This window comes from Aquarana catesbeiana, linkage group LG03 (assembly GCF_042186555.1).
Source record: "Aquarana catesbeiana isolate 2022-GZ linkage group LG03, ASM4218655v1, whole genome shotgun sequence".
In the NCBI taxonomy this organism is placed as follows: Eukaryota; Metazoa; Chordata; class Amphibia; order Anura; family Ranidae; genus Aquarana; species Aquarana catesbeiana.
The window spans coordinates 300,780,603-300,798,014 of NC_133326.1; the positions used below are offsets into that span (position 1 = coordinate 300,780,603).

The window sequence follows — 17,412 nt, forward strand, 5'->3', positions numbered from 1 at the left end:
TACACCGTTCACCTGATTTGGATGTAAATACCCTCAAATTAAAGCTGAAAGTCTGCAGTTAACCCCCCTGGCGGTATTCCCGAGTCTGGCTCGGGGTGGATTTTTCATACCAAAAGCGGTAACCCCGAGCCAGACTCGGGATCGCATCGCAGGATCCAGGAAGAGTTTACTTACCTTGTCTCCTGGATCCTGCGATGTCTCCCCGCTGTGATCGGCGAGCCGCTGTGTCTCGCTCGATTCACAGTGCCGAGCTCCGTTCCCTGCGAGCATTGCGACGCACGGGGACGGAGTTCGGCGGCAAATTCAAAAAGTGAAACACACAGTACAGATACAGTATACTGTAATCTTACAGATTACAGTACTGTATCAAATAATGACACATCCCCTTTGTCCCTAGTGGTCTGCCCAGTGTCCTGCATGCAGTTTTATATTATAAAAACTGTTCTTTCTGCCTGGAAACTGGAGATTGTCCATAGCAACCAAAACTGTCTCTTTACATCAAAAGTGTCTTTAGACCAGCTAGAAAACAGCGATAATAAAATAGAATCACTCGCAGAATTGAGCGATAGTGATTTGTGGGGAGATCCGTCATCAAGCACTAAAAGTAACGAAAGCGACAATTCTGCAACTGAGCAAATTTCAGTGTTTTTGATTTGATTACATTATTGAATAATTTTTATTATTATTATATTATTATTTGTTATAATTATTTATAGTTATTTATTATATTATAATTTTTTATTTCGTTTTTCAAACTTTATCATACCCGGGATGTCTACTAGACTCTTGTTTGGACAGATTTAAGTGAACTATTCCTAAGAATTACAGGCCTACAATATAAAACGCCAAATTTCTGTGCAAAATAATTGTACCGCTTTCAGCACCTAAAATCTGAAATAATCATACCGCCAGGGAGGTTAAAGCACATTTTGTTCATTTCACTTCAAGTCCATTGTGGTGGTGTATAGAGCAAAAAAAGATTAGAATTGTGTCGATGTCTCAATATATATGGACGTGACTGTACATAATATATACAGTGTATATACATTCCTTCATAGTTTACCTGTAGAAGATTTAAATAACCTACCATGTGTAGCACGGTGTAGTTATGACTTCTCCAGATAAGTATTCCCAATCTTTCCATGAACATGGGCAGCTATCAGGAACATAACATTTCCCTTTATGCTCAGCCATACTGCAAAACAACATAATATCAAAAGAATATACACATACATATTAATACATGAATATACACATAAACAGTCATCTATGCAATGCATCATATCTACTTACTTACCCTGGTGGACAAATACACCCACTGGCACAAGGTGGGGATGGGACACATGAGAAATTCATTGCCAGGTTGGCACAAGTTACTTCACAGTTCACACCAGCAGATGGTACACCAAGAACAGGATTCCTGCAGTCAAAGTATATTTTTCCTTCTGGGCATGTTTGACCTTTAACATAAAATGAAGTAGAAGAAATCACAGACTACTTCTGTTATTCTTATCATGATAATATATAGGACATTGTACACTATGCTGTAGCCCTATGATTGACAGACTCCAGTTAGACTGTGATGTATACACATTGATAGATGATGGCAGACAGGCACATCTAACTGAATTTTCAAGCACAATAAGGCTATATTGGTAGAAAACGCATGCCTCCTTTGAAAAGTCCTGTGGAGAAAATTATTGTTCATATTTAAAATTAACCTATGCTTTGCTGCTGGTACATAGCAGTATAGAGGTGCAGGAGTTGAAGCAACATGCAGGATTCCTGATTCAGAACACTGGTTGGTCGTTGCTTCCCCACAGCAATATTAAAATTAAAAGATTGCTAAGCATGCAGAATTGCAAGGCAGTGAAGGAAGCTGCTAAAGGGAAGCTTAAAGTATAGTGATTGTTTTTCATGCATCCTCCACACTTATGCCCTGTACACACGATCGGAGCTTGTTGTCGGAAATTCCGACCGTGTGTGGGCTCCATCAGAATTTTTCCATCGGAATTTCCGACACACAAAGTTTGAGAGCTGGATCTAAAATTTTACGACAACAAAATCCGTTCGTGTAAATTCCGATCGTGTGTAGACAATTCTGACGCACAAAGTGCCACACATGCTCAGAATCAAGCAGAAGAGCTTGACTGGATATTGAACTTCATTTTTCTCAGCTCGTCGTATGTGTTGTAAGTCACCGCGTTCTTGACGTTCGGAATTTCCAAAACTTTGTGTGACCGTGTGTATGCAAGACAAGTTTGAGCCAACATCCGATGGATTTTGTTGTCGGGATGTGCGATCGTGTGTACAGGGCATAAGTGTATTGATGTAGGAGCCACACAGGAAATCATTGCTAGCCCTGTAACTTTTCTACGTAACTCTGCTGTGAAGGGCAGTGAAGGAGGTGGTAAGTGGCTCAGTCTACAGCACTGGTAAAAAATGACATTAAAGTCTAGTACACATAATGAGATTATCAGATGAATGATCATCCTTTTTTTTTTTTTTTTTTTGCATGCTACTAAAGTACGAGAATTCTCATGTGACAGAATAAAAATTCAGAAGTAATGTCATGTGTTGTAGTGTATTTGTATTGCATTTTTGGACAAAAACTGTACTGATTAAACAAAAATCGTATGATCTTGTATCGTGGGAGAACAATTTTCATGTTTGTCCCTTCTGAAAATTTTGAACGAAAGCTGTGTACTAACAATCAGATTATCATACAATCGCTTCGAAAGTGGTATTTTTTGTATGATTTTCTGATCGTGTGAACGGGCCTGAAGGCTAACAAATACAAAAGATGGAAAGAAAAAGAAAAGCAAAACCAGTCTATTATCAGGGGAACTGTATGCCATAAATAATTTAGGGGTTCACTAATGCCCTGTACACACGATCGGACATTGATCGGACATTCCGACAACAAAATCCTAGGATTTTTTCCAATGGATGTTGGCTCTAACTTGTCTTGCATACACACGGTCGCACAAAGTTGTCGGAAAATCCGATCATTCTGAACGTGGTGACGTAAAACGCGTACGTCGGGACTATAAACAGGGCAGTAGCCAATAGCTTTTGTCTCTTAATTTATTCTGAGCATGCGTGGCACTTTGTGCGTTCGATTTGTGTACACACGATTGGAATTTAACCGATCGGATTTTGTTGTCGGAAAATTTTATAAACTTTGTGTGTCGGAAATTCGACGGAAAAAGTTCGATGGAGCCCACACACGATCGGAATTTCAAACAACACAATCCGATCGCACTTTTTCCGTCGGAAAATACGACCGTGTGTACAGGGTATTAGAGTTAAATAACAGCTCATTCAATGCGGTAACAATTGTGCAAGTGTTCAATTCCTTAAGAATGTTGCATTAAATACTGAATGAGGTATTTGTTCAATTTAGCGGTAATTACTGCATTAGTTATTGCGGTAATTTAATGCATTGAGCTGGTTGCTAAGGAGCGGGTCAGGAAGCTGGCCATCACGTTCTTAACAACTGATGACTCATGTTCTTACTGATGTAAAAAAAAAAGCCGAAATAAAAAATGTTGAAAAAAAAAACTGTGTGGGGTGCCCCCCCCCCATGCATACCAGGCCCTTAGGGTCTGGTATGGATTTTAAGGGTAAGCAAAATTTGAAAAAAAAAGCCTGGGATCCCCCAAAATCCATACCAGACCCTTATCCGAGTATGCAGCCCGGCAGGTCAGGAAAGGGGAGGAAGAGCATAGCGCCCCCCTCCTGAAACATACCAGGCTTCATGCCCTCAATATGGGGGGGGGGTGCTTTGGGGTAGGCTGCCTACTGCAGGCTCCGCCGTTTGACATTTCTTATATAGGTAAGGGGTGGAGTCACCTGGTAGTCCCGTCACCGACCCAGCATGTACTGGTCTGTGACATCACAAGGGGGCGGGACCACCAGGTGACATAGCCAGGTGGCCCCGCCCCTTACCTATATAAGAAATATCACACGCCGAAGCCTACAGTAGGCAGCCAGCCTTCATCAATGGCAGGAGCGTCTTTTTTTTTTTTCAGGTCCAGCTGGTATCATGATTGACAGTGGGTATACACCCGGGGACGCTATTTTTTTAATTTTCTAATAAAGGAATTGTCAAAAACTGTGTGTTTTTATTACTTTGTGACAGTTTTCTTGTGAAGGGGTAGGGGTACTTATACTTATTCACATGGGGGGTCAGGATCTAGGGGCCCCCTTCTTAAAGGGGGCTTCCAGATTCTGATAAGCCCCCTGCCCCCAGACCCCCACAACCACCAGTCGAGGTTGTGGGGATGAGGCCCTTGTCCACATCAACATGGGGACAAGGTGCTTCAGGGTGGGGGAGGCAGAGCCCCCCTGCCCCAAAGCACCCACCCCTTCTTGTTGAGGGCATGTGGCCTGGTATGGTTCAGGAGGGGCTCACTCGTCCCCCCACCTTTCCTGACCCGCTGGGCTGCATGCTCAGATAAGGGTCTGGTATGGTTTTTGGGGGGACCCAATGTCTTTTTTTTTTTTTGGCATGGGGTTCCCCCTAAAATCCATACCAGATCCAAAGGACCTGGTATGCATTGGGGGGGACCCCATGCTGGGTTTTTTTCATCATTTTTAATTGTCTGCTTTTCTTCTTACATTCAGCTGTCAGCGGGGAACCCGCTGTCAGCTGATAAATCATCAGTTGTTAAGGACATGGCTTCTGGCTTCCCGGCCCGCTCCTTAGCAACCAGCTACTTGTCAAAATACAGCGTGGGGGTCCCCTCGACCCCCATGCTGTTTTTTGACAAATACCGCATGTGATACCGCCAGCAAAACCCCAATTTGTAAATATTGCATGATTTTTTTACTCTCTGGTCCATTTGTGAATTGGACTTAAGAGCTTTTTATGCGGTATTTACTGGCATGACTTTTTTTGCAGTATATACACCCCATAATCATTATTATTTTATTATGTTTTTTTTTTTACTTTATTTACTGCGTGCGATAATGTATATGCAAATGAGCAAAATACCATTATCGCATGCAGTAAAGCTTAGTGAATTGACCCCTTAGTGTTTAAAATAATTTAAATTATGGAAATGCATGTATGTAACAGGTATTTATTAAAAATATGTTCTGAAATGTGCAAATTATAGATTATGTGCCTAGTGGTTCAACAATGTTAACATACCTGTCATAGTTGTAGCGGTTTCAGTACACCTCATTGTCCCATTCAAACACTGGCTAGCAGAAAAAGATAAAGAACCTTATTTCTGTAATTAGTGGAGTGGAGAAGTATTAATACTAAGCACTGCAGGGCAAACGATTGATTTCAATTGATGACTTTGAGTTATTGCGCTTTGACCTACTGAATAAGGTACAAAGCGAGGCTCACTTCACTGTAAACTATACATTTTTTTCTCATGGCCCATTCCCATTAAATACTTTCTGAAAACAATTATTTAACGTTCATCTTACCAAGATCCAGACTGTCTTAAAATCACTTCCCCAGGATGGTAAATTCTGCCCTTGTAATAACAACGACAGTTTGATCTGCAGTAGAAAGAAATGTTCACAACCTGTATTTTTTGTATATTATAAATCTGTGTTCTATTTTCTAAAAGCAGCAAAAAGCCTATGTGGAGAATGACTGATTGGCACAACCGATGTATATTCTAGCTGACTGATACAGTCATGGCCAAAAATATTGGCGCCCCTACATTTCTGTCAGATAATGCAACACTTCACCCAGAAAATTGTTGTGATTACAAATGTTTAGGCTTTCTCTTGTTTATTTCTTTTGTTTGTATTGGTATGGCACAAAAAAGTGGAGAAAGAAAAAGCCAAATCTGACACATTCCACACAAAACTCCAAAAATGGACTGGACAAAATTATTGGCACCCTCAATTTAATATTTGGTAGTACACCCCTTGGAAAAAATAACTGGAATCAACCATTTCCTGTAACCACCAATACGTTTTTTACATCTCTCTACTGGAATTTTGGACCACTCTTCTTCCACCAACTGCTCCAGGTCTCTCAGATTAGAAGGGTTCCTTTTCCTGGACTGCTATTTTGAGATCTTTCCACAGTTGCTCTATGGGATTTAGATCTGGACTCATTGCTGGCCAGGTCAGTACTCTCCAGCGCTTTGTCTTAAACAATTTCTGGGTGCTTTTTAATGTGTGCTTTGGGTCATTGTCCTGCTGTAAGACCCATGACCTCTGACAGAGACCCAACTTTCTGACACTTGGCCCTACATTGCACCTCAGAATTTTTTTGTTAGTCTTCAGATTTCATAATGCCATGCACACAGTCAAGGCATCCAGTGCCTGAAGCAGCAAAGCAACCCCAAAACATCAGTGAACTCCCACCATGTTTGACTGTAGGGACTGTATTCTTTCCTGTAATGGCCTCATTACTTTTTCGTAAACATTGGAATGATGAGCTTTACCAAAAAGCTGTAATTTTGTTTCGTCTGTCCACAGCACATTCTCCCAAAAGGAATATGGCTTCCTCAGGTACTTTTGGCAAACTCCAATCCGGCTTTTTTTTGTATCTCTGTCAGCAGTGGGGTCCTCCCTACCATAGCGTCCCTTTTCATTCAGATGGCAATGTATAGTGCGAGTTGATACATTTGTACCCTGTGCCTGAAGGTCAGCTTGAATTTGTGTGGAAGTTGATCAAGATCCACCATTCGAACAATCCTTTATTGCAATCCTTGATCAATTTTTCTCTTTCAATCATGTCCAGGGAGATAAGCTACAGTGCCATGGGGTGTAAACTTCTTGAGAATGTTGCGCACAGTGGACACAGGAACATGAGGATCTCTGGAGATGGACTTGTAACCTTGGGATTGTTCATTCTTTTCCACAATTTTTGTTCTCAAATCCTCAGACAATTCTTTAATGCTCTTTCCCCTCTCCATGTGTGGCACACAGAGACACACAACAGAAAGGTTGAGTCAGTTTTTCACCATTTTAACTGTTCGCCAGTGTAATTTCTATATTGTCAGCACCTGTTAATTAATACATGTGAATTTAATTACAAATTACTGGAGCATCACAAATTTGGAATGCAATTATTTCTTACAATTTTGAGAAGGTGCCAATAATTTTGTCCAGTCCATTTTAGGAGTTTTGCGTGGAATGTGTCAGATTTAGCTTTTTGTTTCTCCACTTTTTTGTGTCATACCAATACAAACAAAAGAAATAAACATGAGAATGCCTAAACATTTGCAATTGCAACACATTTCTGGGCAAAGTGTTGTATTATCTGACAGAAATGCAGGGGTGCCAATATATTTGGTCATGACTGTATATATGACATCATTATACTGTACATACTTCATATGTGTATTTCAGAGAATAATTAAGTTAATTGTCTAACAATGCCTGTTTTATTTATCTATACAGTGCCAGCATATTTTGCAGCACTGGACACAATCAATCATATAAGTCCCTGCACATGAAGAAGGTTACTAACATCGTTCACAAGCACATAAACACAGTAGAGCAATTTAGATGAAGGCTAATTAATCAATTAGTATATTCATAAATTGTGGAAAGAAACTTGGGGATCCACAGGAAACCCACTCAAATATGGGGAGAACAGACAAACTCCATTTCGAATTTTTGCTGAAATATGGGACTATCGAAATCAAACCCAGTACCTCATTTCTGCCAGGGTTGTGTGACAGCTATCATATAACCTAACAAAACATAACATATAACCTATATAACATATATATATATATATATATCCCACCTTTTTAAACTGTGCCTTACATTCAACACATATACTTACATAGGAACACAAAAACTAAGAGACTCATCAAAGTACTTTCCATCGGGGCAGTTACATCCTTCTATACACTCATCAGTGCAAACTTCTCCCAGGGAAAGAGAGGAACAAGTGCGACCACAGTATGATGAACATTGATGGAACAACATTCCAAAGCGGCAGACAACTCCTACGGAAAACAGTTTAATATTTTTCACTTTATCCATCAATAAGGTAAAATTTCAACTTACTATATTGTTAATACATTTATTCTAGTGTCACACTGATCTATTGGAAAATGAAATGTGTTGAATTATATGTTTATTAATAGAGATGGGCCGAACACCCCCTTGTTTGGTTCACACCAGAACTCCCAAAAAGAGAAAAAGTTCTGACCCGAACGGCAAACTCTATTAAAGTGGATGTAAACCTTCCATATACCCAGTGAAGTGAACAGCCAAAGATGATACACAGTGATGAAACAAATCTCCCTATATAAGTTTTACATCTATATCTGCTGTCTTCATCTTTAGATACTATTTAGAAAGTGCCCTTCGTGTTAGGATTTTTTCTCTTCCTCTGTATCATTGCAGAGAAGTCTGGCACACAGCCAAGACAGCCAAGACAGCTGATTGGAAGAAAGGCACTCTACACATAGGTAGAGACTGTCAGCTTTCTCCGTTGTATCGTTCAGGGCTCTACTAATTTATTTATAACAACCTCCCCCGACTCCAAACTCCGGCTGGTTTTATCATATGTGATGGAAACTTATTAGGCTGATAACAGAGGAACGCAGCAAGAGAAAGCTACGAGACACAGGGCTTTGGAGAGAGATAACAAAACACTGCAGATCTAAGTGCCCAACTCAAATTTCATGAATCGGGTTTACATCCACTTTAAAGTCTATAGGACCCGAACTTGAAAAATCAAAAGTCCCCATTTTGAAAGCTTATATGCAAGTGATTGGTCATAAAAAGTGTATGGGGTTCGGGTACTGTCCTGGGGGACATGTGTCAATGTAAAAACTTTTTTTTTAAAAGATCGTTTTTACAAGAGCAGTGATTTTAATTATGCTTAAAGTACAACAATAAAAAGGAAAAATCGCTGTAGCCTCCCTGGCGGTTTTCCCGAGTGTGGCTCGGAGTTAAAATTCAGGACCATTAGCGGTAACCCCGAGCCACACTCGGGATTGCTTCGCAGGATCCTGGTGCCTCCTTACTTACCTTGTCCCCGGGATCCTGCGATGTCCCCCGCAGTGTCCGCGGGCTGTGTCCTGTTCCGAAGCCTCTCTGTGCCAGGCTCCGTTCCCTGCGAGCGGCGCGACGCACGGGGGCGGAGCCTGGCGGCAAATTCAAAAAAATGTAAAAAGCATAACACATACAGTACTGTAATCTTACAGATTACAGTACTGTATGAAATCATTTCACATCCCATTTGTCCCAGTGCTCTGGCCCATGCCCTGCATGCAGTTTTATATTGCATATACTGTTCTTTCTGCCTGGAAACTGGAGATTGTCCATAGCAACCAAAAAGTGTCCCTTTACGTCAAAAATGGCTTTAGACCAGCTATAAAACAGCAATAGTAAATTAGAACACTTGCAGAATTGAGCGATAGTGAATCGTGTGGAAATTTATTTTATTACTATTTATTTTGATTTTTTTTAATTATTATTTTTTTTTTATTATATTATAATTTATGTTTTTGTGTTTCAAACTTTATCATACCCGGGATATCTACTACACTCTTGTTTGGACAGATTTAAGTGTGTTATTGTTAAGAATTACAGGCCTACAATATAAAACGCCAAATTTCCATGCAAAATAATTGTACCGCTTTCAGCACCTAAAATCCGAAATAATCATACCGCCAGGGAGGTTAAATATAGTGCCTGGCGGGTTCCCTTAGTCTTCCTGTAAAGTGGCGCTTTTGTAGTATGTATAGAACATGCTGCAGCAGAAATTACCTTTCTAAAGAAAAAATTAAGAAATTAATGAAATTACATTTAAATTGCTGGAAATACAATACCATTGCCGGCAAGAGAAAATTAAACAACAACCCCCTCCTCCCCAGTCCATGCCAGGTCCTAAGGGTCTGGCATAGATTTTAGGCGGAAACCCCACCAAAATTTAAAAAGAAACGACGTGGGGTCCCCCCAAAATCCATACCAGACCCTTATCCGAGTATGCAGCCTGGCAGGCCAGGAAAGGGGGGGGGAGAAAGAGCAGGCACCCTCCCCTCCTGAACAATACCAGGCCACATGCCATCAACTCTGCTTCTCCCCACCCCAAAGCGCCATGTCCCCATGTTGATAGGGACACGGGCCTCATCCCCACAACCCTGGGCTGTGGTTGTGGGGGTCTGCAGGCAGGGGGGTTATCAGAATCTGGAAGCTCCCTTTAATAAGGGGGCCAGCAGATCCTTCCCCCCCTATGTGAATGAGTATAGGGTACATCTTACTCCTACCCATTCACCAAAAAATGTCAAAAAACAAAAAAAAGACAATTCCTTCATTAAAAAATTAAAAATGAAAAAATAGTGTCCCCTGATATAAATCCATCGTCAATCACGACACCCGCTGTACTGCCTTACCAGAAAAAGAAAACAATTCTTAAATGTGTAAGGGTTGGGCCACCTGGCGACGTCATCTGGTGGCACCGGTCGGGTGGCCACCAAGGGGGGGTGCCGCCAGGTGACGTCGCCAGGTTACCCATATAAGAACCGTCAAATGGCACGCCAGGCATTTGGCAGTTTGCCTTAGTTGACAGCGGAGCAATTTGTTTTTCGTTTTCGAGTCAGGCGGTGGTGGCGGTGCGATTGACGATGTATCTATATTGGGGACACTTTTTAAAATTTTTTAACCACTTCAGCCTCGGAAGATTTGGCTGCTCAATGACCGGGCCATTTTTTGCGATTTGGCACTGCGTTGCTTAAACTGACAACTGCGCAGTCCTGCAACGCTGTACCCAAACAAAATTGACGTTCTTTTTTTCCCACAAATAGATTTCTTTTGGTGGTATTTGATCACCTCTGCAGTTTTTAATTTTTTGCACTATAATCAAAAAAAGAGCGACAATTTTAAAAAAAATACATATTTTGTACTTTTTGCTATATTAAATATCCCCAATTTTTTTTTTAAAAAAGCGAATTTTTTTCTTAAGTTTAGGCCAATATGTATTCTTCTACATATTTTTGGTAATAAAAATTGCAATAAGCGTATATTGATTGGTTTGTGCAAAAGTTATAGCGTCTACAAAATAGGGGATAGATTTATGGCATTTTTATTATTATTATTTTTTTTTACTAGTAATGGCGGCAATCTGCGATTTTTTTCGAGACTGCGACATTATGGCAGACACATTGGACACTTTTGATACATTTATGAAACCATTGACAATTATACTGATTACTGTGTAAATGTCACTGGCAGGGAAGGGGTTAACACATGGGGGCGATCAAGGGGTTAACTGTGTTCCCTGACTGTGTGTTCTAATTGTGGGGGGAGGGGACTGACTATAGGAGATGACAGATCATGGTTCCTAGCTATTAGGAACTCACAATCTGCCTCTCCTCAGCGTACAGAACAGGGATTTGTGTGTTTACACACACACACGTCCCTGTTCTGCCTGTCGTGCCCGCGATCGTGCATGGCCGGCGGTCATCGCAACCGCCAGCCAAGAGCAAGAGTGGGCGCACGCGCCCGCTACCCTGCTTTAAGGAGCCGAAGTACAATTACGACGGTTCATGGGATCGTGCCGACCTGCCGTAGTATAATGACGGCGACTGGTCAGCAAGTGGTTAATAAAGGAATTGTCAGAACCTGTCTCTGTGTTTTTATTACTTTTTGACACTTTTTTGGTGAATGGGTAGTGGTACGATGTACCCTATACTCATTCACATAATGGGGGGGTCGGGATCTGGGGATCTGTTTTTTTTTCAAATATAGAATTTATTTAACTCCAAACAGGGGTGAGGGCCCCAATGTACAAACAGAAAAAGTAGAAGGTACATACATTATGTTACAATTGCTATACAGGGGTCACTAATATTCAAGACATCGTATGGTACATATGTGATCAAGGATCTTCTAAGCATGTGACACCCCTTGGCGTGGTATCTGTTATCACTAAACAATATTGTGTAAAGTTCTACATCTACAGGGCGTCCCCCACCAACTTTTTCAACTTTACTTTAGAAAGTGGGAGCTGATGCTCTTTAGATTGTTAGTAAAAGAGAGAGGAAGAGAGAAAAGGAAAAAGAGAAAAACAAAAATATATGTATAAGGGGGGGGGGGGGGGGGAGGGGGGGGAAAGGGAGAGGAGTAGAGGTGAAAGATAAGGAAAGTGGAGACATGGCGGCAGTTAGGCCCGCAAACCCACTCGGACCGTGTGATCTCAGTAATTGTGGGGTTTATAATCATGACCCGAGTAACCGCTGGCCTTCCTCGGAGTAAATGAAAGCGTTCCAGATGTCCCAGGTCTTTTTATGTGCTTCCTGTTTATGTTGTGCAGCTAGAATCAGGTCTTCCATTTTCTTTATTTCCTCCACTTTCCGCAACCATAATGAAATGGCTGGGGAAAAAGGTTGTTTCCAGCAGAGTGGTATACACACCTTCGCTGCATTGAGCAAATGACGTGTGAGGGATTTCTTGTACCACTTGATGGGGATCGAAGAGTGGTGTAGAAGAAAGAACGCGGCCTCGTTAGGGATAATATATTCTGTACACTTTTGTGTTATGCGTCTGATCTCTCCCCAGAAGTCCCTTAACTTAGAGCAGGACCAGAAAATGTGAATTAGAGCTCCCTCCTCCTCGTCACAGCGCCAGCACCGATTCGGGGAGGAGGGAAAGCACTTCTGCAACCTGGAAGGGGTCAAGTACCAGCGGTTGAGCAGCTTGAAGTTTGTTTCTTGAATTTTAGTGCAAAGCGAAGATTTGAGAGCTAGTGTGATTATTCGTTGTTGCTGGGCTACTGAAAACGTGCAGTCTAGGTCTCTCTCCCATCTGACCAGGCAAGGCAGAGGTGGTTGTTCTTTTGGCGAATTTACTAGGGAATACGTTTGGGACAAAATGTGGGCTATTGGGCCCTCTCCTGTACAGAGATCTTCAAACGACGTTTGCTGACGGGTAAAAGCTTGTGGTCCTGGGAGGGAGTGAAGGAAATGGTGTAATTGAGCGGCTTTCCAGAAAGGGAGGTGGTAGTCACCCGCTGGGTTAGTCAGATCAGTAATGGATGGCCATCTCTCTCTATTGGTAAATTTGGCTACATGGTCCCATCCCGAATCTCTAAGAGTAGTGTAGTCCGTCAGCTGCAAGCCCGGGGTAAAGTTTGGGTGGCCCAAGATAGGGAGCAGAGGAGAATTTTTGGATGTGAGGGACGTCTGTAAGGCTATTTGATGGCTATGTTTCAAGGTGGTACCAATTAAAGGGTGAGATCTCATTCTAGAGGGAAGGTCACTATAGCACCACAACGCACCCTTCAGGGGTATGTGAGTTTGGGATTGTTCCAGATGAACCCATAGTTTGGAAGTTTTGTTCCTCCTCCAGTCAAGAATACGTCCCAAGTGGGAGGCCAGGAAGTATTGTCGTATGTCAGGTAGTGCTAGTCCTCCCTCACTTTTGGGGAGTGTCAGTTGTGAGCGTGGTAAACGGGGCTTTTTGTGTGTCCATATAAATCTTGTGAAAAGGGACTGTACCTGCTTGAAATAAGAGGGTGGGATATGGATAGGTAGCGCTGACGGATGGATGTGGAGCTCACAAGGTGCAACTGATCATGGGGTATCAAAAACAGGTCAATCCTGGAGTATACCTTATGTGGGGGAGAAAAAAAAGAATAATCTCTTTCTCCGGAATGTTGGAGGCGCCACACATCAGTCAACTGAGCGTTGTGTAGAGTCTGCGCTATATGTTTTCTAGAAGAGGGGGGAAGGGAGGAGCTACCAGAAGATGTATCTATGGAAGGAGTCAGAGGAACATTAAGATCTCCTCCTAAGATCAGTTGGCCCTGTTTGAATGTCAATAGTTTGTCTACTATATGTCTCAGAAACCTGTTTTGGTGTTCGTTGGGAGCATACAATGTGGCTAGTGTAAATTGTATACCACAAATTAGTCCCTTAAGAAAGATATATCGCCCTTCAGGGTCCGCTAACACCTCCTGAAATTGCCATGGCAGTTTGCTGGAAATTAATACAGAAACCCCCCTGGACTTAGAGTGGGAGTTGGTTGAGTGATAGACTCGGGAGAAAGACCTATTCTGCAGTGCAGGGGATTTATCCGTTTTAAAATGCGTCTCTTGTATGAAGGCGATGTCAGTATGGTACTTTTTGAGGTCATGTAGTAACATACGTCTCTTCTCCGGGGTGTTTAGACCCCTCGCATTAAGAGAGGTTATTTTAAGGGAATCTACCGCCATGTCTCAGCACACAAAAAAAAAAAAAAGGGGGGGGATTTAGTAATCTAAAATAGAATAAAAGGAGGGAAGGATTAACAGAAGGTAACAGGGAGAGAGAGGGAGAAAATAGGAAGAAAGGAAAAGGCGAGGAAGGAAGAAATAAGTACTCGGGCCGAAGAGGTCTGACCCGATACAAGCTAAATGGGTAAGTCTAATCGACTTAATATGTATACAAAACCGGAGCCCCGGATGTATACAATGGCCTATGTGGGGTGTGGGTGGTCAGTAACCTGCAAAATAAGAATCCAGGTCTCCCACCCACCCCGGCAACACATGCATATCAACAGTAATAAAATATAAAAATAAAAAAAAAAAAAAAAAAGAGAAAAAAAAACAGAATGCAATATATAAGCAAAATGGCAACTATGGTTTCTTGTAAACATATAGTGTAAATAGGGTTTGGCTCTGCATTGTATGCACATCTGCGGTCGTCCGGAGACATGAAGCAAAAGACAGACAACCCCTGGGCTTCTTATAACGTAACTAGGAACCAGACTCTATTCTCAATTCGGTTTAAATGTGATAGCCATCCCCCAGGATATTATTACATCAGGGTCGCTTGGATGACAAAGCACCGGTTTTTAGAATTCTCCAACTAGGTGTGCAATGGCAAAGAGTGCTTTTACATGGCAGATAAAACAAAAAATAGAGTTTCTTGCGTGGCACAATGGAGAGTAATCTTCACGTCTAGACCCTAACTAACCAACTCTGGGGGTTAACCCAACAAAAACACTTAAATGTTCGCTCTCCCTCTGGAGGTAAGGAAAAGGTGATCCACAACATGTCCCCTTCCTCCCCATGATGGTTTCCATATCGACTCCATTTCTGGGGTAAAGCAGGATGTCCTCAAAAAAAAAAAAAAAAAAAAACACACATAAGGAGGACAATAGTATACTGCAGCCCATGGTCCCGGATCAAAGCGGGTTCCTATGTATGGTGGACCGGGAGGCGGAGTATGGGAGTCAAAAGGTGGCAGTAGGAGTGAAATGTGAAGAGGGGGTAGTGGGAGTCTACTGTGACTGCTCGCAATGACTAGATGGTTGCCGGATTCAAAAGAGACAGCAGTACCGCCATTCAAGTGAGCGCGTGTAAGGGTGATGATTTAATTAAAGTGGGTAACGGGGTTTCACAAGCGGCACAAGGGGTATAGAATCAGTTACTCACGCTTCCCGGTTCTCATCTTGGGATAAAGAACGGGGACGTCTTCCGTGTCTTTGCGGCCGCTGAGGTTGTGGAGCTTGTCCCCTCGATGTGCCTAAACGACCTGGAGCACGGGGTAGGTAGTCCAGCCAGTTGGGGATGGCGATCGGGTCCGTTCCGAGAAAGTCAAAGAGAGCTGGCAGGGATTCCGGGGATCGCAGCAGGAAGGATTTCTGGTCCTTGAGGAAGGTGACCGACAATGGAAAACCCCATCGGTAAGTTGCGTTGCAGCGTCTGGCCAGGTCTAGTAGGGGTTTCAAGAGGGCGCGTCGGTGAAGTGTTGGCCTGGAGATGTTGGGCAGAAGCTTGACGGTGGCGCCATCAAATTCCAGATCACCTGTCTCCCAGGCTCCGCGGGCTATGGCTTCTTTATGTGTATAGTGATGTAGCCGGCAAATCACGTCTCGCAGTCTGGAAGGGTCAGACGGGCGAGGGCCCAGAGCTCTATGAACCCGATCTACCTCTATGCGTTCAGGGAGGTGATCGCCCGCCACTCTTTTGAATATATCTATGACCGTGGCCAGTAAGTCCGACGGGCCCGTTGCCTCCTGGAGGCCCCGAAGCCGCAGGTTGTTCCTCCGGCTCCGGTCCTCCATTTCCTCCATGCGGAACTGGAGGTCTACTGCTGAGTTAGATCCCTTTGGTCCCTTTGGCGAGATTCTAGGTTGGTTACTCTCTGCTCGAGGGTCACCAGGGAGGATTCACCTGCCGAGAGGCGAGTGGATAATGCTTGAACGTCCTGCTTTACCGCCCGAATCTCTCTCTTGTGTGCGGCCTCCACCTTCCCCACCAGGGCTTCGATATCCGCACGTGTCGGGAGGGCCTGTAGGATAGCCTTCAACTCCGCATCCGCTCTGAATGTAATCGGCAAGGGTACAGTATTCCCCGAGGTCCCGGGAGGTACCTCAGGCGAGCCAGAGAAGATTACAGGACTGCGGGATCCCTCTGATAGTTCTGGATCCTCCATGAGGTCTGGTGTCTGTGGGATAGAGACACGAGGGCCCGCCATCTTGAAATCTGGGGAGCCAGACTGCGATCTTCCAAAAAGTCTCTGAAAGTCACCGGCAACGGGGGTATTAGTGATCGGGCTGGTTTTCTTCTTGTTTCTCCGGTTGGCCCATTTCTTAGATGAGAGCATTCTGTATTAAAGAGTCAAGTAATGCCAGGATGGGTGAGAGACGGCCGGGAGCTCAGCGTCAACACGTCTTCACACGGCCATGTCCAGACCACGCCCCCGGGATCTGTTAAAGGGGGCTTTCAGATTACGATAAGCCCCCTGCCTGCAGACTCCCACAACCACAAAGTGCTTTGGGGTGGGGGGGGCAGCTGATCACTCATCAGTTGCTAAGGACGCCATGTCCCAAAGCTTTGCCCAATCAGGGCTTAGAATGCACTGTGCAGCACGCAGTGCATTGCAGGGTGTTCAGCAGAGCGAACAACCTCCAAACGTCCTGCAAATTTGGGTGTTCGCCAAAGAGGTGAACAAAACTATTAATCCCATGTGATGTGAAGGATAATAGGGAAACCCATGCCTTCTGCTCCAGATCCAGCACTATGAAGTTCTACATTGTACTTTGATCATCACACCCTGCTGCAGGAGCTGGTGACATAAGATTGTTTATTGAAGTTCAAGTAGACTAATGATCTCATAGGTTTAATAGTAAAAAGTGCATCTGCATCTGCAAAGTCCCATAAATACTTGTTTATCCTTCCATTGATGCTCACCTAATGTGGTCTTTGTGATGAGGTGGCAACGAAGCTGTGCCGCTCCTGAAATTGGAACAGTGTTGCCACTCTCATGTGGGCTATTCCTGCTTGCACTACAGTGGCATAAAAAAAAAATGTTGCAAGGGGATGTGGCTATCAACATTTTCACAGCTGATTCAGAAGCTTGTAGCTTGCCAGTCAGCGCTTGGTCACACCTAGTCCTGCCCACTGTTTTCTGAATTGGCAGCAATTCCTCTGCAACCAAAAACCTCCCACTGTAGGATGTAGTGTATGGAAAAGAGCACATA

The 17,412-nt window shown here is 43.2% G+C and overlaps 1 protein-coding gene across 1 annotated transcript in view; it reads right to left on the minus strand.

The window, feature by feature from the left end:
* Nucleotides 1–17,412, minus strand: part of OTOGL (otogelin like) — a 202,821-nt gene that overhangs the window by 157,070 nt on the left and 28,339 nt on the right. Inside the window, exons 6-10 of the mRNA XM_073620249.1 lie at nucleotides 7,775–7,940; nucleotides 5,446–5,520; nucleotides 5,159–5,211; nucleotides 1,298–1,460; nucleotides 1,088–1,195 (exon numbers count right to left, since the gene is read on the minus strand). Coding sequence (XP_073476350.1) covers nucleotides 1,088–1,195; nucleotides 1,298–1,460; nucleotides 5,159–5,211; nucleotides 5,446–5,520; nucleotides 7,775–7,940 — 565 coding nt within the window. The remainder of the gene's footprint in view (nucleotides 1–1,087; nucleotides 1,196–1,297; nucleotides 1,461–5,158; nucleotides 5,212–5,445; nucleotides 5,521–7,774; nucleotides 7,941–17,412) is intronic.